This window comes from Narcine bancroftii, chromosome 6, assembly GCF_036971445.1.
Source record: "Narcine bancroftii isolate sNarBan1 chromosome 6, sNarBan1.hap1, whole genome shotgun sequence".
Classification (NCBI taxonomy): Eukaryota; Metazoa; Chordata; class Chondrichthyes; order Torpediniformes; family Narcinidae; genus Narcine; species Narcine bancroftii.
The window spans coordinates 77,797,014-77,821,020 of record NC_091474.1 but is presented as its reverse complement, the minus strand read 5'-3'; the positions used below and the strand labels follow the sequence as shown (position 1 = coordinate 77,821,020).

At 41.8% G+C, this 24,007-nt stretch overlaps 1 protein-coding gene across 3 annotated transcripts in view; it reads left to right on the top strand.

The window, feature by feature from the left end:
• LOC138736251 (very long chain fatty acid elongase 6-like) overlaps positions 1-20,237 on the top strand; it is a 77,705-nt gene extending 57,468 nt beyond the window's left edge. For all 3 annotated transcript variants that reach the window (XM_069885454.1, XM_069885455.1, XM_069885453.1), the window contains 3 exons: positions 9,363-9,494; positions 14,310-14,461; positions 17,234-20,237. In XM_069885454.1, coding sequence (XP_069741555.1) covers positions 9,363-9,494; positions 14,310-14,461; positions 17,234-17,655 — 706 coding nt within the window. In that variant the 3' untranslated portion in view covers positions 17,656-20,237. The remainder of the gene's footprint in view (positions 1-9,362; positions 9,495-14,309; positions 14,462-17,233) is intronic.
• Positions 20,238-24,007: the final 3,770 nt, after the last annotated feature.

The window sequence follows — 24,007 nt, the reverse complement described above, 5'->3', positions numbered from 1 at the left end:
TTCAGTGATCAATGAGTCATGAAGAAAGTGCAGTCCATTTGATCGTATACCCTTCCAGGTTGCCTTACTTATCTTCTTTGCATGAGAGATTACAGTTGTTTTAGTACGAGTCCAGTGTGTGGAAACATCAGCCATCTTCCTGACAACCCACTCTATTTGATATCCATTGGGATTATTTTATTTCCTCTGGCCATCCTTGCTAATTCGGAGTGATGGTATATAAATTAATCATATCAACCTGAACCATTGGCGTCCATGATAGCAGTTAAAAAAAATCACTGCTTTCCTATGCGGTGCCAATATTTTATGGGTAGCACGGTTAGGGTTATGACTGGGTAGCATAGTTAGCATTGCTGTTAGCACAATGCTGATACTGCGCCAGCAACACAAGTTTGAATCCAACACTGTCTTTAAGGCATTTGTACATTGTCCCCAGGTCTGCGTGGATTTCCTCCGGGCACTCTGGTTTCCTCCCACCTTTCAAAACGTACAGAGGTTTCGGTCAATTGGGTGCATTTCGGTGCCAAGGGCTAATTGGCCAGAAGGGACTGGTACTGTCTTGTATGTCTAAATTAAAATATTACTCAGTTTTTCCCACATGCAATTCCATCCCTAAGAGAGGTTGTGGATTATCTTCTAACGATGGGACAGGAAGAGGCCATTGAGTCCACCAGGTCCCTGCTAACTCCCAAGGGAGCAATCCGATCTGACCTATTCCTCCTCGTTTTCTTGTACCCTGTTACTCCCTCTGATTCATGGCCAAAAGTACTTATTTGATTTGTTCTACCATTAACTTGTACTAAAGAGTCATTTACAGCAGCCAATAAACCCATGGGCACATCTTTGGCATGTGAAAAGCCACTGGAACACCCAGCGAAACCCATGCTATAAACCAGGGGTGTCAAACTCAAATTCACGGAGGGCCAAAATTAAAAACTTGGACTAAGTCGAGGGCCGAACTAAATATTTATTGAAAATTTTCCACAACATCTGCATGTTTTCTCTTCTTTCAACATATGTAATGTTAAACTTTAGGATATAACTTTAGGAGGATAATGTTACAGGTCAGGAGTAGGTAGCTCAAGTTCACCCTTTGCTTGACCTGAGGGAAACATATTTGGTCCCTGTGGAGATGTAGTCAGCATTCACAGGCTGTGTCCATTTTGACTCAGCATTTCCTGCTCACTCCTCAGGCTCTAGGCCTCTATTCACCCTCGACCCACCATCCCTCTACCTGACCAGTCCTTTACCCAACCTCTACTCACCCCTCACTCCACTCGCTCTGCCTCTACCCACCCCATCCTATACACGCCCCTCTATTGCCTCTCCCCTCAACCTGTTCCTCCCTCTACCCGTCTCTCACCTTCTAATCACCCCTCCCCTACTCGCTCTGCCCCTCCCCTTTTACCTCTTCTCTATCCACCCCTCCTTCTACTCATCCCTCCCTCTAACTGCCCCTCGCACCACCATAACTTCCCCTGCCCATTACTCCTCACCTACACCCTCTGCCCACCCCTGCTTACCCACCCATTCAGGCCCAGCGCGCTGCCGATCAGCCTTTGCGGAACAGCGGGGGCCGTGCGCAGCCTGCCATGTCCGTGGCGCCGACAGGAAATCACAGGCGCTCGCCCATCCACCGCACCGCTCGACAGGTGGGAGAAGTGACTGGTTGTGCGCGGAGCCTTCCAACTGGCTTGCCGGCTGATGACATCGACAGACTTCTCGTGTTACAATTTCTCGTGTTACAATGGGGAAGGATGTGCAATGAAGGGGGAGGATGGTGGGGGTGACATTACCAAAAAACAGCATCGGCTCTCGCTGCAGGGCGGGCCACCTCTAATACATTTTTGAAATGATCTTGCGGGCCAAATATAATTATATCGCGGGCCAAATTTGGCCCGTGGGCCAGAGTTTGACATGTGTGCTATAAACTAACACTCTTGTTCCTCATTGTTTCTCCAAATGGTACACAGGTTTGGTGGCAAACGCTCTGTTTAGGAGGGCCACATAATGCCTTTCCTTAAAGTGGCTTGAGGTTGTAAATTCCCTCTCCCAGATTTGATAATCGAATTTATATCCATGAGTAGCAATTAATAATGTAGGAGCATGAGTTTAAACAAGCTAAAGTACACTTTGGCAAGGCATTTAATGTCTGTTCGCTAGACAGTTCGAGCATCTCAGTAATCAGGGGAAGATCGATCAGACACAGCAGTTAAAAAAACTGTCTTCTCACAATTAAATGATGGTTTTGGAAAATGCATGAGTGAGTTTGACTTCAAAGGTAGAAACAATGTCTTTTCTTTAAAGTGGGGGATGGGAAACAGCCAAATTTGTACAGAGAAAAAAAAATTACTGTATAAAACTGCCTGAAGCACAATTGGGCCAGTTTTTAAATCACCTCAGAGCTAGCAGGAGAGGCTCAGATGGAGCAATGTGGTCCCAATGGTCACTGGTTTCCTGTGAAACAATAACAACCATATACAAAAAAAGGCAGTACTGTCAAAACTGCGGTAACAGCCGCTGGTGTAGACCAGGGACAGCAGAGACTCAGCGCTCCTTGAAGGATCCTACTGGCTAGTACTACTGCCAATAGCTTTGTACAGACTTTATACAGCCCGATCGTGGGATCTGTCCCCAAGATGGCAGTGCCTGTGTACTTCAGCAGCCATGAGGGATTGCAGACTCCAAGAGAGGAGCAGATTGGCAGCGGGCAGCAGTAATGGGAAGAACACCCCCTGTTGAGAAGGAAACAACTCTAACGATGGTGAGCAGGGTGGCAGACCAGCAAGGGGCTCTGCGGCAGAGGGACACACACAAGCAGTGAGCTGTTGACCACTTGTGTGAGGAACCTACACAGGCTGCGGGCTGCTGGAGCCTGGCTCATGAGAACCAGGTATCAGAACAGGGATTCAAGCAGGTGCTGAGAGCAAGAAAGGCTTTCAAAGGGCCCTGGGTGCCAGAGGCTTCCTTATCATGTCAGAGGTTTTGATCTGAGCTTGGTTTGAACTGAACTGGAGTCTTGAGCGGCTGCAGGAACACTGGAGGGAAATCCACTGACATTCAATGACACTGTTTTGCTTCTCTTTCTCTGACTGTCAGGGTGGGGGGGGGAGGGGGGTAGTGCCGAGCAATGCTAATGGAAAATCTCTCTCTGCCTATGGCACTCTAAAGGCAATTTCATGTAATATGACATTTCTGTTTGATTACATGAGAATAATCTGACATCTTGCCAAGAATTCCATGCAGGGATTGCATTCTGAGTCTTTTTTTAACAAGCAAGCCAAAACTCTAGGTAAGGTGAATTTCACTAACCAACTGGCCTTTGCTTGAAAATAATGTTAAAATGGAGAGGGCAGGTGATTTTGGAATGGTTGCCCTCCATTTAACCTTTCTTCCACCACCAGCAACCCATTAAGTTAATGACTCGATCAGGCAGTATTATTAGACCATTATAGGGATAATGTATTTCAAGTCATGGTTTTGCTCTGCTTCCATAAGGTTAGAATGAGAAAAGCATACAAAGTGGGGGATGACATCACGGTGGTTGTCACTGGTCAGCACATTTGATGCAGTAACATGGTTCAGATCCCACCTCGCATTCTGGTGAATTTAAATTTTAAATTTAGACATGCAGCACGGTAACTGGCCCTTTTGACCCATGAGCCCGTGCCACCCAATTGACTTACAGCCCCTGTACATTTTGAAGGGTGGGAGGAAACCAGAGCCCTGGGGAAAACCCACGCAGACTCTGGGAAAACGTACAAGCTCCTTACAGACAGTGCTGGATTCAAACCCCGGTTACTGGCACTGTAACAGCATCACCTAACTGCTATGCTAACTGTGCCACCCTTATTTGAATTTAAATTGAAGTAATGAAGTAAATCTTAAAATTAACTTCTGTCACATTAATTGTTGCATAAGCTGCCCCACTTCACCAATGTTGTTCACAGATGGAAATATTTTGCCCTGTCCAGACCCTGTTTGCGACTGCAGACTCACCATTATTGTTGACTTTTCACTGAATTAAAAAGCTGGTATCAGTAACCTCCAGTAACAGTGACCATGAAACCACCAGATTTTCATTATAAACCTATCTGCTTTACTAACGTTCTTTTGGGATGGAAATCTGTCATCCGAATCAGATCTGTACTAAAGGTGGCGCTGGACCCTCCAAAATGATTGCGTTTTCATTGTTCCCTGAAATGGCTTAGCATGTTTCACTTTAATGATGGATAATAAATGCAACCTTGGCAATTCATCTTTTATTCCGTGAAAAAGTATTTACAAATCTTCTTGATTGTAGAATAACATGCGACAGGAAAAACCTCTCTCAAGTAGAAAAATGTCTGGTACCTGGGTCTGAGACTTTAAAGGCTCCCTGTGCAACATGAAACTGTTTGTTTACATAACAACATAAGAAATAGAAGCAGGAGTCGGCCATTCGGCCCATCGAGCGTGCTTCATCAATCAATGAGATCATGGCTGAACTGATGATAAGTTCATCGCCACCAACCTGCCTTTTCCCTGTATCCTTTAATTCCCCTATGATGTAAAAATCTATCTAACTATGTTTTAAATATATTAACTGAGCAACCATTCTCAATGGGGAGGGGCACTGCACATTTAAAGGGAGCCACGGACTGAAATCCTCAATATTTTCTTATATAGTTGGTAGGAGAGAAGTACAGAAGAAACCAACTAAACTTGACTGCTTCACAGGGAAGGAGCCCATAAACTTTGAGCAGAGTCTTCAGGGGGCCGTAGCCAAACAAAACCGCTGAGAATGACTGCACTCGAGGGAGGTCCTCAGCAGCAGTAGTGGTGAGGATGGGTTGCTGCTCTGACCCAAACCTACTCGTATGGGACAGTTTAAGACAAATACATTTGAAGCAACTGAATTAGTGGGAAGTGGAAAATCATTATGAGCCAAAAAGGATCAGATGTTGCAGAAAAGCCCATAATACATAGGAGTAGAAATAGGCTATTCAGCCCATTGAGTCTGCCCCACCATTTAATCATGAGCCGATCCATTTTCCCACTCAGCCTCATTGCCCAACATTCTCCCCATAAACTTTGATACCCTGGATAATCAAGAAACTTGAAGGAGTGGAAATAGAAAGGCAAGCACATTTAGGGAATAAAAACTGCTTTTACAAATTTACATACATCAAAGGAGACCATTTTGCCTTTGACTCAGTACTGGCTTACTGACCAATCCCATTCCCTCTTTAATTTCCCTGTAATCTATTCTCCTTGCATTCTCAGCATCTCCTTACAGATTTGTCTGTTTACCTGCACACCAGGGGAAATCTAGAGCAGCTTTGAGATATGGGGTTGGGGGGGGGGGGGGTGGTATGATGAAGTGGAGAACTCTGATAAAGTCTATGCAGTCACAAGGAGAAGCTGCAAACTCCACAAGATAGGACCGGAGGTCAGAATTGAACCTGGGTCACTGGTGCTGTGAGGAATTCACAAAATTCCTTCGAGCTTTTTCTCCCTCTTCCTGAAGGTAATGGCTCACTTTCCCAACCTGCATTTTATCAACCTGGTTCTCTTTCATTACCTATTCTCTCACAGATGATGAGAACAGAGGTGAGATGAAATTTTTTCAGCCAGAGGTTGGTGAATCTGTGGAATTTGTTATGAGGGCAAAGTCGTTGCGTAGATTTAAAATGGAGATTGAAATATTCTTGATTAGCAAAGGTGTCAAACAATATAGGGAGAGGCAGGAGAAAGGGGCTGACTCTGCTCCTATTTCTTATTGTCTAATTATGGTCTTGATAGCTCTGCTTCTCTCCGGTGGATATTGCCTCCCTTCCTGACATTTGGATCCACTAGCTTGTACTACACTGATTCTTTGGCATCTCCAAAGTAAATTGCTCCATTGTTTCATCCCCAGTTTCTCATAAACCATCCCCCACTGGAAGGGATCACTGGAGTCTCCCACCTCCCCACCCCCATCAATGTGATCTACAGAGATAGTTGTCTGAAGAGGTTGCGCAAAGTCATTGAGGACCCCTTGCACCCTGCACACAGTATCTTTTAGCTGCTCCCGTTGGGGAAGAGATAAGGGAGCCAGCATCACCAGGCTGAGGAACAGCTTCCTCCCACAGGTAGTGAGAACAACTAAAGGAATGGCTCACACTAACCATTCGAAACACTCATATTTCCCAAATAATATTTACTTATTAATTTGTTTGTACATATGAATACAGCATTTGTATTGTCTATCTGTGTGTTAGATCTGGTTGTGTGACAGTTTGTTTTGCAATGAGGACTGAAGAATGTCATTTTGTCAGGTTGTACTTGTGCAATGTGATGACAATAAACTTGACTTCATGAACCCTCTCCTGCCAGGCAGAACCTATGAATGTCCAGGTTCTACACATCACAATGACAAATTGTAGTTTCAGCTGTGAGTGCTTTACCTTCAAAGACTTGAAGCTTTTTGATTCATTTCCCTGTCTTCATGGATGATAGATAGGCAGCACTGAAGAAGTTGGAATGCTTGCATTTTATTTCAAATTGAACTGTCCTACAGTCTGGAACATAATGAGCTTTAACTAGTGGTTTCCTGAAAGGACTATAGGCCAATACTAGGTGTCACCTCCTCTAAGCAGTGTCCCTGGTTCAACTATCTTCTGTTGTTTCATCCATCCTAAGGTCAGAAGTGGACACATTTGCTTAGCGAACAATTTTCAGTTCCATTCACAACTCTCAAGTGCAGAGTGAAGCTATGGGGATCATTTGGAGGGCAGCTCTGGACACTTTCCCATTCATGTTGGAATTCCTTCATGGATTGGTCAGGACCTGGACCTAGTGAAGAGAACTCGACTGGCCAACGAAGCAAGGAGGCATTTTATGTTAGTTCCAGGCTCTCGTCTGTGACTGCAGAAATGCCTTGGGCAGCGGCAGCTGCAAGTTTAAGTTTCCAGTCCATTCAGGCTGAACTGGAGATCTCTAGGAGTGCAGTTCTTCAAATAGCCACTTTCTCTGAGTCCCAGGTGTTTGCTTTTATTTCATCTTCTGCGCCTCTCCACCAATGTAGATCAGAAATTAACGGTGAGAAATTATGGCTATAAACCATGGAGCGGCATGCAGCAGTTAGAGCAATGCTGTTACATTGCCACTAACTGGGGTTCGAATCCTGTGCTTACATAGGTTTCTTCCAGGCACTCCAATTACAAAACATACTGGGGCTGTAGGTCAATCAGGTGTAATTGGGTGGCACAGGCTCCTGTGCCTAAAGGACCTGTTACCACATTGTAAGCCTAAATTTAAATTTAAGGTTTTATGACACAAAGACACAAGTTCTCCTTCTGGAACGGTATTTTACAAAATTTAATAGCAATAACATTGTATCTCATTTCTGCTGTGGATGACTGGGATTCAACCAGTGCTCATGAATTAATGGCTTGTCAAAAAAGATATTACATTTCAGATAATTGAACCATGTACATTTCTCTGAAATTGACAACTGCAGGAAAACCTATGGTATTCACTTTGCTTTGCAATATGATCGCTGCCCTGACAGAATCCTGTAACAGTACACTTACCCTGAGTAGACGGTTCAATTCACCAGACCAGCAATGTTGTTGATTTCCTGCCTGATGCTCTTGATGCAAAACATGGTTTGAATCAGAATTTATTGTCATGAGTGTCTGTGGTTCATTGTGCATTCAGAAATCTGATGACAGAGAGGAAGAAGCTGTTTTTGTACTGTTGTCTTCAAGTTCCTGTACCTCCCTCCCGACGGTAGCAGTGAGAAGAAGGTGTGACCTGGGTGGAGAAGATCCTCTGCTTTCTTGAGACACCACTTCTTGTAGACACCCTGAAGGGAGTGAAGACTGATGTCCGTGATGTTGCTGGCTGAGTTCACAACTCTCTGTATCCTTTTCCTGTCCTGTGCATTGGACATCCATACCAGACTGTGATGCAACCAGTCAGAATCCTCTCCACAGTATACCTGTCGAAACTTGGAGTTGTCTTTAATAATATCATCAAACTCCTCATGAAGTATAACTCCTGGTGAGCCATCTTCATATTGTTTATGGTTCCAAGAATTATGGAAATCTCTGCTACCTCACTTAGATGAGATTTACTAATGTGATAGAGCAATTAAAACGCTCATCACAAAAACACAATATTTTAATTACCTACCTGTAACAAGTAACGAGAAATGCTTTAATGGAAAGATCCTTTATTTGTGTGAAAGTACAGATCATTTTGTAGAGTGGAATAATTTTCTCAACTGCTGGGGTCTATTTGTCCTTCAATCCTTGACTGGATAGATTTGATTTTCCTCTATCCATATCCCTCCCTCCCTCGCTGTCTGTAACACAATACCTGTGATCAACTAGGGAGATGAGATTAGAGGTGATGAGTCATGGGGAGCTCAGAATCTGAGTCTTCAGAATATCATGTGATTGAGTTCACTGGTACTCTCTGGACCAACAGTGTTCTTGTATCTTTTTGAGCATACAAGTCTGCAAAGTAATTCACAGACAAAAGAAACTGAATGGTGTATTTTATTAGGGCTGGAACATCAGGCCAGCTATTTGTAACATACACAGAAAACTTGTGAATTAGGAACAGACATAAGCCAAGTCTCCTCTGCCATTTAATAAGAGTAAAATCCAAAAGTTTGCGGACGCTGCGATTGTAGTAAAAACACGGAAATGCTGGAGGAACTCAGCCGAGCCCTGCAGCGTCCATAGGAGGGCAAGATTTATTACCGACATTTTGGGCCTGAGCCCTTTCTCAATGCCCAAAATGTCAGTAATATATCTTGACCTCCATCAGCCACTGTGAGACCTGTTGAGTCCCACCAGCATTTCTGTGTTTTTACTGCCATTTAATCAAATCAAGACTGGTCTTATTGTACCCTCAGCTCTGCATTTCTGCCTACCCTCAGTAACCTTTTACATCCTTGCTTATCAAGAATTGATACGTCCGTACCATAAAAATGTTCTAAGACAGCTTCTATTACCATTTGATGAAGAGTCCTTGACCCTCTGAGAGAATTTTTTTTAAATCACTTTCTTTCTTTTTGTGGGCAACCCCATATTTTTAAGCAGTGAACCTTAATTCTAGGTTCTCCCATTAGTGAAAACCTTCTTTCCACTTCCAACCAGCCAAGATCCCTTAGGATAATTTCCATTTCAATCAAATTCCTCTAAACTCCATCAGATGAAAGCCTAGTCTCTGTGTATATACAATGTGTAAAATATAGAAATCTGGCATTTATGATTGTTAAACAAAAAAATCTGCAGATGCTGTGATTGTAGTTTTCACAAGTTTCTCCAGAATTTTTTGTGTAAGTTAAATGGCATTAATGATTGTCTCTCCCCCTTTCTCATTAGGAGCAAGTCGTTCCTGTTTTCTGCAGTTTACGCTGCGTTGATCTTTGCAGGGCAATATTACATGAGAGAGAGAAGGAAGTTTGAGCTTCGAAAGCCATTAGTCTTGTGGTCGCTGAGCCTTGCTTTATTCAGGTGAGTGACTGATATTTCATGGCAGCTTATAATTTTTAATTGATAGGCTGGCACAGCCTGCGAATGGAGAAGAGTGAAGGTTTGGACATCTTTTTCACTGATCTCTCAATTTCAGAAATACAGAGCATAAATGAGGGTTTGGAGACAAATTTAAATGAGAAATTAAAGAAAATGAGACCTAGATGTTCATCTTTTGGGGGGTATCTGAGCTGACAAATTTAAAAATAGTCTTAAAAGATCGAATTTCATCAACTCTGAAGTTCTTACTGCTGCCAATGCTTCGACATGCAAGTGCAATCCCTTTTAATATTTGTAATAAGTACACAACAAAGAATAAAGCAACTCAAGAATTTCAGGCTGACATTTGAACCAGGCATTAAATTATTGACATGAAGCCATCCTCAAGCTATGGTTTCTACCTCACAAGTCACCGATAATTACAGATTAATTTTAGGCAAGGCATGGTTTCCTGGACTATCATAGCCCCCTGGCTCCGATATAAACCACTGTTCAGCCAGCAAGCTTTCTTGGTGAACAATGTGAGGGCTGAAGGAAGACAGTTTATGCATTTGGGAAGCTGGCCCCATTTCTCCTGCCGTGCAGCTAAGCTTGTGAAATATTCCACTGTTCATCTGTCATTGTTTTTGGTGTTAATTTTTCCCTCAATTGAGAATGACTATCCTCTGTCAGATCAACAGAAATTTCTCAGAGCATATACAGCATCTGTGGGGAGAAAGTCGGCATTATCATGTCAGGTTTGTAGCCTTTAATCGGAAGTCACTGCTCGTTCTGTTGAAAGGTCACAGACCTCAACCATTAACTCTGTTTCTCCCTCTGCCGATGGTGCCTTACCTGCTAAGTATTGTGATTGGAATCTGGAACACCAGAATCAGAATCAGAATTTATTGTCATGAACATGTCACAAAATTTGTTGTTTTGCAGCAACATTATAGAGCAAAATATTTATATAAACCACCTTACAAAAACAATTAGTGCAAGAAAAAGTCAAGTCAAAGAAAGGTAGTGTCTGTGGTTCATTGTTCATTCAGACAGGGGTGCAGTGCTGCTGGAGCTCACCGGAGTGTCGCCCCAGGCACCCACTTGTTGCTGTTTTTTATGAGCTCCTCATCATTTAGCACTGCATTTCTGCATTCAGGAATCTGATGGCAGAGGGGAAGAAGCTGCCACCGAATGCTCATCTTCAGCCTCCTGTACCTTTTTCCCGATGGTTGCAGAGTGAAGAGGGCGTGGCCTGAGAGGTGGGGGGGGGGGTCCTTGAGGATAGAGGCTGCTTTCTGAATACACCCCCTCTTGTAGATGTCCTTGGTGGAGTGAAGTCTGGTGCCCATGATGCCACAGGCCAAAGTAACCACCCTCTGGAGTTTTTTTCTTGTCCTGAGCATTGCTAGTCCACAGTCCACCAGTAGAGGTTTTTAAGAGTCTACGGTGGCAGAGCAAATCTCATCAAACTCCTCACAAAGTGTAGCCCTTGATCCTTCTTCACGATTGCATCGACATGAAGGCTCCAGGATGGAACCTCGGAGGTGTTGACACCAGGAATTTGAAGTTTTTGACCTTCTCCACTACTGAGCTCTCAATGAGGACTGGTTCATGTTTTCCTGACTTCTGAAGTTCACAATCATCTCCTTCGTTTTGGTGCAAGATTGTTGATCTGACACCATTCAACTAGCTGATCTATCCCCCTCCTGTACGCTTCCTCATTGCCATTTGTGATTTACTGACAACTGTGGTGACTGTTAAACAAGGCACTTCTATGGGTCTGCAAGCATTATTTTTGTCACTCTGTTTACAGTTCCCCTTAAATGACTGGTTAAAGTTCTTTGGCATGGGTTCTTTCACAAGCAGCGTTCCCATAAATGCAGATTGTGGACTTAGACTGTAATAAGCCAAGGCCCTAGAGCTGATGTTTATTTGTCTTCTGCAAATTCATTATCATTATTGCGAGCATCTAGGCTGATGGATAGTGTTGGTAAAGAGGATTGTTCACAGCTTGCAAAACGCATGCACCAATTGAAAATGGAGAAGGAATGATCTCAAAGTGGTATGTCATTGCAAAGCATGGGGGAATAACAATTGGGAAATACTGGAAATGGCCCAAAGAAGACACAAGGTAGAGTATTCGATAAGAATATTTCACAATGTTTGGACTGTAATCTTGGAAGTGGACACATTTGCTTGTGTGAAATCTGTGAAGCTTGCTAAATGCTTTGTGATATTAATGTTACTCCTCCCTTTGCACAGCAGATATGTGTAATTTTACACTGTTTCAAACACAGAAAGAAGATTATACTTTGATTTGTGTGTCATTATACATAATAAGACACTGAAAAGAATTAAATATTGGAGTTATTGCCAACTTCTATCGACTGACAGAGTGATGCTTCTGACAAATCTGCTCAGAGGCTAAACATAAGCACAATACTTCAGTAAATTCTGTGCTGACCGTTTGGCCAATACCGGAACTTGACTTTTCTTCACACATATATCCACGTCTTTGTCTAACCTCACACTTCCCAGTTAATGTGGTGACATTTGAGTAAAATTGGAGACTTTCACTTCTCATTCTTTAATAGCCTAGTAGGCCGTGCCAAGTAATGACTAAGCTACCTGTTGGACACTTAAGATTTCAGATTTATTGTCAGAGTACATTCATGATGTCACAGATAACCCTGAGATTCTTTTTCCTATGGGCGAGGCAGAATTATCACTTATTGGTAGTGCAAAAAAAATACACAAACATACACATGTAAACAAATAAAGAAATGTAAACCAACTGACTGTGCAATACAGAGAGAAAAAACTATAAAGTGCAAAAGTAAGAGTCCTTAAATGAGTTGAGGAGTCTGATGGTGGAGTGGTAGCAGTTGTTCCTGAACTTGGTGGTGCAAGTCTAGTGGCATCTATACCTCTTTCCTGATGGTAGCATGGGAACAGAGCGCGTGCCGGATGGTATGGATCCTTGATGATTGCTGCTGCTCTCAGAAGATAGAGTTCCCTGTAGATGTTCTTGATGGTGGGAGGATTTTGCCTGTGATGTCCTGGGCTGTGTATAATACCTTTTGCAGGGCTCTATGTTTTGGGGTATTGGTGTCCTATACAAGACTGTGATGCAGCCAGTCAACAGTCTTTCCACCTGTAGAAATTTGCCAGGGTTTCTGACGTCATACCAAATCTCTGCAAACTCCTGAGGAAGTAGAGGCACTAACGTGTTTTCTTCACAATGCCATTAGTGTCTTGGTTCCAAGAAAGATCTCAAGCAACCAGATAATTCACTTGTCCATCATCTACCAATCCCCATTGGTGCCAGATACCTGGGTTTTAACTATACTATTGAATTCTGTTCTGTGTCCTGTCCCTTTGTCAGCCTAAGTTCTAATAAATCATGAATGAATGACATTCACCTTCACCAGTGCAGAAGTTCTGCCAAGTGGCATAGAATTGGGATGAAGGAGGACATGCAGCTGATGGCTTCAGTTTTCCGAACGCCTACCCCAGAAATAATTCTGACCGCACACAGACTACACAGACTACCACAGACACTACTCCAGTGATGTCTGATGGAGTTTGCATTTTCTTGTGGCCATGCAGTTTTCCTCCCACATCCCAAATGTGTGCAAGTTAGTTGGTTTATTGGCGTATGTAAGTTGACCCAGTGAGTTGGTGAGTGTTGGAATTTTCGTGAGAATAGAAAATATGGGATTAAGGTTGATTAGTGTAAATGTGGTGATGATCAGCACAGATGCGATAGGCCACAGTGTTAAAGGGAACATGCAGGAGAAAGGAGCTGAGGCCAAGATCAGATCAGCCATGATCCCTTTGAATTGAAGAACAGGTGGGGGGCTGAATAGCCAACTCCTGACCGTATTTCTTATATTCTTTTGGCTGATCCTTTTGGTGGTGAGGTGGGAGAAATGGCTAAGCCAGCAGCAAAATGCACTGTGCAAAGTAAGGGAAAAATGAACTTCTACAGCAGTACACAAAAGTGCAAGAGAAACTCAGCAGGTCACACAGCATCTATAGCAAGCAAAGGGTACCAACGTTTTGGGCTTCAGCTCCCCAACAGGTATGAGCAAAAAGCAGGCAGGCGCTGGAATAAAAAGATTGGGGCGAGGAAAGGAGAAGGCAGTGGGAGGGAGCACAGGTCAAAAGGCAAGAGGTCATGGGTGGGAGGGCAGAATAACGAAAGGGGAAAAAGAGAGAGACGGGCAGGGTCCTAACAGAAACTGGAGAAGTCGATGTTAGTTAATGCCATCTGGTTGTAGAGTTCCCAAACAGAATATTAGGTGTTGCTCCTCCAATTTGTGGGTAGCCTTGATTTGGTAGGGCATGAGGCCATGGACAGACATATCAGAATGGGGTGTGGAATTAAATTAGTTGGCTTATTAATTAACTTAGTTTTTTGGGGAATAAAACTGTAAAATTGCAGAGATCTTCTATACAAGATCAAATTTAAAATTAATTACTCAAAGTACTCCAAGCAGCATGCATTCCTGAAACGTGTACAACATCTCAGTGGGAGCTCAAAGATAGAACTAATTGATCTGCTGTTTCTTTACTGAACTCAATTAAAATGCAGCAGTGTCTTTGTGTGTTTTCTGATGCATCATTAGAAAAATACGGTTTTCCCTCGTGTCATTTGATACTTTTGAAAGGAGATGATATCATATTCCAGAAAGATTGTTATTTATTAGCACACTAATTTATCCCATTACTGGATTGATAGAAGAACTGGGGAATAGACATACAAATTGAAATACTGTGAAAATTATGATAATTTTTTTTTCTTCCCCATAGTATACTTGGTGCTTTCAGAACAGGATGGTACATGTGGCATGTACTTTATACGAGTGGCTTCAAGCAATCTGTGTGTGACCAGAGCTTCTACAATGGACCTGTGAGCAAATTTTGGGCATATGCTTTTGTCTTGAGCAAAGCCCCAGAACTAGGTAAGATGAGGAACATTTTTACTGAACTATTTCAGTTGCAACCCATTTCTTCTGATTAAGAAATTTGTGACCTGTCAGAATTATCCTTCTGTTTTGTACCATTCAAACCTCCCCCTTTAGGAAATAAAATGAGCAAAATTTGATTAGATACCTTTGGGCTCAGGTTGTAGTCAATAACTAAATAAATTTTAAGTAAATTTTACAGGCCCTTCTGGCCCACAAGCCCATGCCTCCCAAATAACCTACAGCTCCGTAATTTTTTTGAAGGGTGGCAGGAAACTGGTGCACCCAGAGGAAACCCACGCAGACACAGAAAAAATATATAAACTCCTTACAGACGGCGCCAGATTCGAACCCGGGTCGCTGCTGTTGTATTGGCATTACGCCAACTGGTATGCTAAACATGCCTAACTATTCCTTTCAACTGGCCTTCCTCTTTCAAAGCAAACTTGATTTTTATGGAGTAAAAGTTTTACCCCTCAATCTACTGCTTGAGAGATGCTGTCCATTAGAAATAAGGAGATAAACCACACACATAAGAAATAGGAGCAGGAGTCAGTCATCTAGCCCATCAAGCCTGCTCCTCCATTCAATAAGATCATGGGTAATCAGAGTGCGGACTCAGCTCCACTTACCTGGCTGTTCCCCACAACACTTAATTTCCCCCAGAAATTATCTGTATTTGATTATTTATTTCAAGGGTGACATGTCATTGGATTAGCAACATCACACAACTTTCGTTTTCAATGACTGTGTGGACAGTCTGAAATTTCCAAAGTAGAGATCCACAAAGCGAGAAGAGGTTCAGATCTTTCTCACGGAATGCAGCTAAGTCCTGACACTGGATTCCTCAGAAGGGCCAGCAGCAGAGTAGGAACTATGAGCAGCCTTTCTGGGAATCTTGACCGCTGAACCGGCAGCAGATTCTGCTGCTCCATCTGTTTCCATAGATCACCGCTTGGTCTGAACTTTCCCTCTCTGAGACAGAGAGCTCAGTCCTCTGTAGAGGGGCCTTACCTTCATCCACCTCCACCCACACCTTAATGAATTCCACACACCTCATGATGCCAAACTCTTCTTCCATAGCCTCACACGAAACAGCACAGTTGCCTTTACAGCGCCAGCAATTGGGACCGGACCCGGGGTTGAATACTGCTCTAACTGTAAGGTATCTGTACGTTCTCCCCATGTCTGTGTGGTTTTTCTGGGGGTCTGGTTTCCTCCCACCATTCAAAAATATACTGGCGGTGTCGGTAAATGGGCTGTAAATTGTGCAGCATGGACTCGTGAGCTGAAATGGTCTGTTACCATGCTATATGTCTAAATTTAATTACAAAAGAAATGTTAGTTATGCATCTTTATCTTTGTCATATAAAGTACACTGTTAAACCAGCTGAGTTTCTCCAGCATTGTGTTTTTACTGCAACCATGGACTTTCATGTTTTACTTCCCAGAAAATCTGTTCATTTTCCATTTATTTGTATTACTATAAATATATTTGTTTGTTTCAAAAAGTTTTCTCATAACCAATGTTGAGTAAAAAAGCAACGTTCAATTTTTGCTAGTTTTTAATGTTTGTGAATGTCAAAAACTCTCAGGCTGGTGGACAGCTCAGTCCAAGGGTCTATAAGCATTTCCACAGGCCCTGCACTGCACAACTGATCAGATCAGATCCAGCGTCTTGCTGGGAAATCCACTTGAGGTAAGAGCAGAATTTGCAGCAGGCACTTGCAGAGGGTTACTTCATGGCGATGTTTATTTCAAGGTATAAACTCAGCAAGTCCCTGACTTTCTTGTTGATTTATTTGCTCTCTAAAGTAGCTAATACTGGCTTTGTAAACGCACATGCTACTAAATACTCTGGACAACAAAGAGTTTGCTTCCTGGACACTTTTGGGTGTACTTTGATCTGTGATGCACTATCAATTACTCAAAGACTGAGGTTGCGAAACCATTAGGCTTTTAGTCTCTAAAGAACGAGCCACACCCATACTACTCGACTGTCCTGCATTGAGGAGAAGCCTGTGGGAGAGGCCATAGGTACAGCCAGCCAATAGGTGTGCCCGACCAGTCAAATACATACAACAGAGGTTTACCGCATGAAAGTCAACTTAAAAATTTTCTATCACATACCATTTCTTAGATATTAACTATTTTTGTGATTTCCTGTCATATTTTAAGTCTACTTCAAGCATACAACACCATGAAGTGTAACGTCATTGAAAATTTATTTTCTGCATTTGCACTTGGACTTCTTCTCTGCTGACCTTGGTGCAGTCAGTGACGAACATGGTGAAAGGTTTCACCAGGACATTGTGACCATGGAAAAAGGATACTAGTGCAACTGGAATCCATCAACGATGGCCAAAAATTGTTGGGCATTGACACAAAGGGCATCAGATGCTGAGTCCAAACAAAAATCAGCGGCAAAACATTTTTAGGTCAGTTGTGCTAATGCAATGTGTCAGCATCATTATGCGACTAAACCTGCTAAATTCAATAAAAGTTAATTTAATGTTTCTCCAAATTCCTTCATGATGCAATAAATCTGAAATTATCTTTGTGTTCAGTTTGAAGTTGTCTATCATAATCCCCAATTTCTTTTAAGGAAGTGAACGTTTTAGAAAAATATTGTTGTCCAGTGTTATTACTGCCGATCAAATTGGATTGGGGCAATAAATCGTGGAGAACACATGCCAGGCAATGAGCAAGATGTGCTTTCGGCTTCCCTCTGCTGAGATTTACCTGAACATCTGGTACCTTCTATTGCAGGTGACACAGTATTCATCGTCCTACGGAAGCAGAAGCTGATATTCCTGCACTGGTATCATCACATCACAGTGTTGCTCTACTCCTGGTATTCCTATAAAGATATGGTCGCAGGTGGTGGCTGGTTCATGACAATGAATTATGGTGTCCATGCCTTCATGTACTCATACTACACCCTTCGGGCAGCGGGCTTCCATGTGCCCCGTCGGTTTGCCATGCTTATTACCCTTACCCAGATAATGCAGATGGTCATGGGAATGCTGGTAAATGTGCTGATTTACATGTGGATGGAGGAGGGTCTTTGCCCTTCTTTCTTCGAAAATATTATCCTGTCTTCCATCATGTATTTTAGCTATTTCCTTCTCTTTTGCTGCTTCTTCTATGAAACCTACTTGAGCAGAAAGAAGGGTTTGAAGGCTGAGTAAGTTCAGTGCCAGGAATGGATTAAATGGAAAAGTGTCAGGCATGGATGGTGTTCAGATTTTCATCAAAATGGTTCAGGGTTACTTGACACCAATTGTGGACTGACGTAGACTTTGATAGGATCACACTCTTCCATGTTCATGTTCCCCACTGCTCTCTCCATCAGATGGTGTTGACTAGCACCCATCTGCTCCTGGAAACTCTGATGGCATCACAGTGCCATCACAGGCTGATCCCATAATGTTTGAACCAGAACCCTGTCCTTTCCTTGTGTTCAATAAGTCATGTGACCTTGAACCAGAATCGAGAGTGTGCAGACGTGGTAGACAGGACTGGGACCATGCCAGCAGAGCACGCCAAAGAGCTTTGCTGTGGCTGGAGATTATGGAAGGGTCATAGTTGTTCCTGCTTCAGTGTTCTCCCTGAGCCTCTCCCTGCATTATCCTGAAGCCAGAACACAAGGAAAAAGGACAGACTATTGGAAGTCTTTCAAACTTAATACTGATTTAAAGGAAATTTATTTTTGAGAGCTTTAGAGGCTTTGTTTCCTGACAGTCCAACTGATGCAAAAATTGCTGAATAGTGTGTGGAACAGGCTTTGAGGGATATTACACCTCTCCCACAATAAACCTAAAATTCCCTGTACTTGAGACACTTTGTGTCTGGATTTAACACTTGTGTTTGTCCTATTAACTGCACATATCGACAGGAGGTAATAAAGTTAGTGCTTGGTGAGTTTATCATTCTACCAGAAGCTGGAGAACCAAGTTTTGGTGGTATTCTATTTATAAATGCAAAGGTATACAAGGTTGTTCTTCCTTTGCATTGTATATTGTTACCTCAAAATGAATAGGATTTTAATATATATTTTCAAGAAACCAAATCTCACTTAATAAAGCTGCACCTTGAATATTAAGTAATGAGTTTTTAAAAAGTAACAAGGGTGGCAGTGGAACAGGAAGCAGTTGGTAGTTTTGTGACTTTTAATAGCTAGATTTATTCTATCTCAATATATATAGCTATGAAATTTCTGCTGGCAATCGTGGTTAGCAGTTTTCGGACAAAAATCCTTAGCACATTCTTTTGTGCATCTTCCATTTTGGGAAAGTTATCCAATTTGAAATAAATAAGCAAATTTCCATCAGAATGGAGATTATTATTATCATTATCATCTTGTACAACCGAATGAGAGTAAAGTTGATAATAATAATAAAATAGCAAGAAAGAAGATCATCCGAAAGCTCTGAGTCAGTGGTTATCATCAACAATAATATGTAGATTGTTGGAAAGGCAACATTTCGATTTATATCCTTCAGTATATAAAAAAAATCATTAGTTTGCCAAAGCCTTTCTCAGATTATTGATCTTAATGTTAATCACCACACAGAATCCTTCACTGTGAGGACCAGTCCTTAGACCTGGCCTCTCATGACAAGTTCGTTAACCATGTCTAGTGTTCTCATTTCAGTCCATGCAGTAGAGAACTTGTGGTGTGTTTATTAAACACAAGGTGTATGGGCTTCAATTGGTGAATAATCAGAGAAGATGCAAAAGATGTCTTTATTCCCATTGGTGTTGTCCACGAATGGATCATTGCATGACCTTTGATGCCCTGACATGGCCACCCAGTCCAAGGGCCACTGAAGGAGGACCCAGCCCTGTTGGGCTCTGTATCTGTTAGCTCAATTTTACCCTTTCAGAGGATTTCAGAAGACCAGGTTCAAGCAAAGACGTTACTGCAGCATTGAACAGAAAACCAGCGAGACCGAATCCTGAAAATAGCACACTCATTCCTTCTGGAATTTACTGGAAACCTGTCCTTTGTGCACTCAGTAAATGTGAAAGAGCAGTAGTAGTAATCACAACTGTTGCCTCAGTCAGGACTCGATAAATAGAGAAAAGACCTATCGTTTAAGTTTGTGGATAAGCAGGTAGTTGGGTGGCTTTCTAGCATCCTTTGAATCCACCACTGGAGAATGTGGTTGTATTTATTCTTAATTTTAATCGAGAAATTAATTACATTTAATGTAAAGAATGGTACAATGACAATCGACGCACAGCAAAATCCCTGTCATCCAGAATTCAAGCAACTGGCAAAGAAAAATCGTGGAAAATAAATGGGTTTAAAAAAAATTTCAAAGTTTACAATTGGTGCGCCTCACCATTAATTCTCCATTCAAGCAATGCGCAGTCTCAAGCAACCGGAAAACATGCTTATCTGGCATCTACCAATTTCTGTAGGTGCTGGATACCAGGGGTTTTACTGTACTTGAAATTGTTGTAAGACATAGGACATAGGTGCTTGAGGGTCTGTGAGAAAAGATGAAGGAATTTATCTTCTCAGACAAAGGTGAGGGAATTAAGAGTATATAAACATAGAGAACGTAGAATAATTCATCAATGAAAATAAAGGCCACACATGTTTGCATCTGAAATGGGCTTAGGCTCACAGTGCTTGCGAGGGTGCAAGGGACTTGCACATTTTAGAACATTTTTTAATAGCTGCTTTCCCGTTGAATAATTGTAGGGGCATTAAACAGACTGAGAAAGTGTGAACAGAAACAGAAAATGCCAGAAATGCTCAGTAAAACAGGCCGCATCTGTGGAGTGAGTATCATTCAATGCTGTGGGTGAATGACCCCCCAGGTAACAGTTCTGATCAAGGGTCATTGATCTGGAGCATTTGCCCTTGTTTTTCCCTCCTGATGCTACCTGGGTCACTGAAACGTTTCTGGCATTTTTCTGTTCCTGTTCTAAATTTCCAGCAACTGCAGTTTTTGCTCTGATACAGGCATATCATTTAATATTTATAGATAGTTTGGGTTCCATTTTTTTGGGCAGTATTTCTTTATGTTAAGTAAAAAGAGCTTTAAAAATCTGTTTATTTTTACATAAAAATATAAGAAAACTTTAAAAAAAAAGAGAAAATGCTTTGATGCAGAGCTGCCAGATTTTATTTTGCACTTATTAAAGGGCAGCTTGAGAATACAACCTGAGCATGTGGTTCTCCCATCTCATTACGCACTATTCAATAGGGTGCTTTTTTTAAAAAAAAATGAAAGGCATTAGTTTAATTATTTTTTCTCATCTGATGTGAATTTCTGTAACATCAGCTCTAATTATTGTCTTGGGACATTAGTATTTTGCAGTTAACTGAACGTGGTGAAGTAGAGTGTTGAGCAGAGAGAACACAGGTGCTTTTTTTAAGGCAATTAATTTAACTCAAGATAGGTGGTTTGAAGTGCAGAACACCTTTTGTTAATATGTTCGTTCATGAGATGTGGTTGTGATAGGTTAGGCCAACATTTATTATCCATTCCAGATCGATCCCTCATCCATCTGGTTCTTTGGACTGTGGTCTCAATAGTCTCAATAGTCAACTACATTGATGGGTTTGGAGTTAAGTATAAGCTAAACTGGGCATGGACAATAGTTTTTCTTCACCAAATTAGATCAACAAACAGATGGATTTTTAGGACAATCTGGTACTTTTCAAGGTCACTGTTACTGATGCCAACTTTATATTGAAGATGTTGTTAATTATCATATATATTCGTGTAAAAGATAGGATGTAAAAGTCGACCCTCTATTTTTTGGATCAAAAATCTGGTATTTTCTATATATCATGTGTAAAAGTCAGGTCACCCCCTCTTTGTGGCCCCGCTGCCCATCCATCAGAACCCCCACCACCTTGAATGCAGACATATCACCCAGTCCCAGTCACCTGCCCATTGGAACTCCTGATGCCTCGAATGAAGCAGATATTCACCACAGGTGCAAGTATCCTTGTAATAGTCGACAGCATAAAATTTAACATTAAAAAATGGTCTGCAAAACTTGACCTTTACACGAGTATATACGATAACTGTGTTCTATGCCTGCCATGGTAGAATTTGAAATCATGTGTACAGATCAGTAGTCAGAACCTCTAGTTGCATGTTTAGTGCCACCAGAGGCAAATGAAAGGGGGCCCTTCAAAGATTCAAGATTCATGGCATAAAGACAATGCAATATTACACAGAATTTGCTTTTGTCTGCTGTAAGGCAGACAGATTTGCCATCAGCATAAATTGCCTGAAGCGCCTCTTGCAGTTAGAGAAAGAGAAGCAAAAGAGATTCCGCTCAGAGTCACCGTGCGTTCATTCCTCCAGTGTTCTGCATCCCCCCCCCACCCCCAGCCACACAGAGTCCAGTTAAAACCATCAGCCGCCCGAGCTCCAGATCTGAACCTCTGACACAATCAGGAACCCTTCAGTGAACCGTCTCTCATCCCAGTTCTGATACCTGGTATCCCTTCAACCAGTCTTGATCCATTCTCCAGCAGTCCGCAGCCTAGTATGAATCCCTTGAACTAAGTCACCTGCAGCCTGCAAGGGTTCCTTGCCTTGAGTCACCAACAGCCTTCCATCTGTGTGTTCTTTAGCCACAGAGCCCCTTGCTGGTCTGCCACTGTGGTCACCATCCCATGGGTCATCTCCTCTGCTTCTCCTTCTCAAATGATGGTTGATTTCATTTTCTGGTGTGGAGAAGGATATTTTCCTCCAACACATTGTTTCAAGTTGAATCACAAAAATAAGATAAAGACATGAAGTCAACTTCATACAAATGATTAACATCATGAATAACTTTATTGTTGAATAGTGGAGGCCAAATCCTCTATCTTTCAGAATGTATTTGGATGTTGAGAGGGAAGGTATTTTAGCTTCATTAATGAGAAGATAAACTGGCTAAGTCTCATGGCCTCCATCACTTGTGTATATTGAAATGTTTTATTCAATATATTTCATAGACTCTGCAGAACTTAGAAATGAATTCAGTTACTAGATTCATGTTGAATAGTAATATAACTAGAATGGCTTTTTTCCTGTGGCCTCATTACTACTCAATTGTATCAGCTTTAATGCACAAGATTGCATATTTTTGAATATCTGTCATTTTATGGGAGGACTCTTATTTGAAATGTTTCTGGAAATTCCAGTAACTACTTGATATAAATGCATTAAATACACCTTGGTTAAGATTTGCACAAGATAGTTTTGAAGTCAGTATTGTAAGGTAGCACTCAGTGTCAACATTTACATTTTTTTATATTTACATTTCGAGGTAGCACAATAACAGGCCCTTTCAGCCAATGAGCCCGTGCAACCCTATTACAACATGGACTATAAGTTGTTTAAACATCACAAGGAACAAACAATTGTTTCAGTCAGTATTAGTCCTTGGGTAACTGCATAAATAGCCCAAACTCCTGAATGTTTGTACAGTAAGAACATGGCATATTTGTTGAAACAAAAGCGTGAGAGTGCACGTGCGCTGTAGGGAGGGTTTGCACCAGAGAAGGAGGGGGATGCATATGGACTGCAGTGAAGAGTGTCCTGTGTTTTGTTTGGCTGGTTGTCTGCCCTGCTGAGTATTGAAGGTGTGTAGTTACACAATCCTTATTACTGGCAGTAACATTTAGACTGCTTTAGTTGCATAAGGGGGCATGGCCTAAAGTACAAATATAGGATGCCATAGGTGCTCTATGGTTAATAAGGGATCACAAATTGGTATTGTGGAAAAAAAGGTTGAGAACCACTGCTCTAAGTCTACTAAATAATCTCAGTGCTACCTGGGCCTGCAGTAAGAGGGGCTGTTCATGTGTGTGAGCTGCGTGGAATTTTCTGAGCTACTCTGAACCCCAGGGGCACAGCAAGGCTCCATTTTGACTAGCATAAGGTTGGTGTCTGGAGAGATCTTCTGAACTAAAATGACTTAATTGCCAGCTGGCAGATATTAACAATGTGAATGCATGGCTCAGGGTGATGGAACAGATAAAGAGGAATTTCTTGGATCAAACAGAAGCTCTCAATGAAATGCAATTGGAAACCATTATTTCCAAAAACCATCTGCAATCATTTCATGCCAAGTTGCACATTTTGTTTAACTCTATAAAATAAATATGGGGCAGAAACTAATCCTGATGCTGGCATCATATATACAGGTTTGATGTGCCGATGTGTTATCTTCTGCTTCCAAAGATTTGCTCCACTGAAGTCAACACATCTCATCTTTGGAAGCAGAGCACAATGCAGGCATAACTGCACTATGCAAGCAGATCTCAACCCCATATTTTCATTGTTTGATTGCATTTATGGCTGACTACAATATTCCAAGTATTTTCTTTCATGGGCTTTTAGCCAATTCTGAATTTATACTTGAGTTTGTTATCTTTGGAATAAGAAAGCCATAAAATAATCCAGCTTTACTTAGTGTGTATTTTTATTAGTTACAAGTCATGAAGTAGACTTATTTTTCAAGAACTGGACATTGATATCAGGAACAGGAATTTTTAGGTCTATCCCTAACTAACCA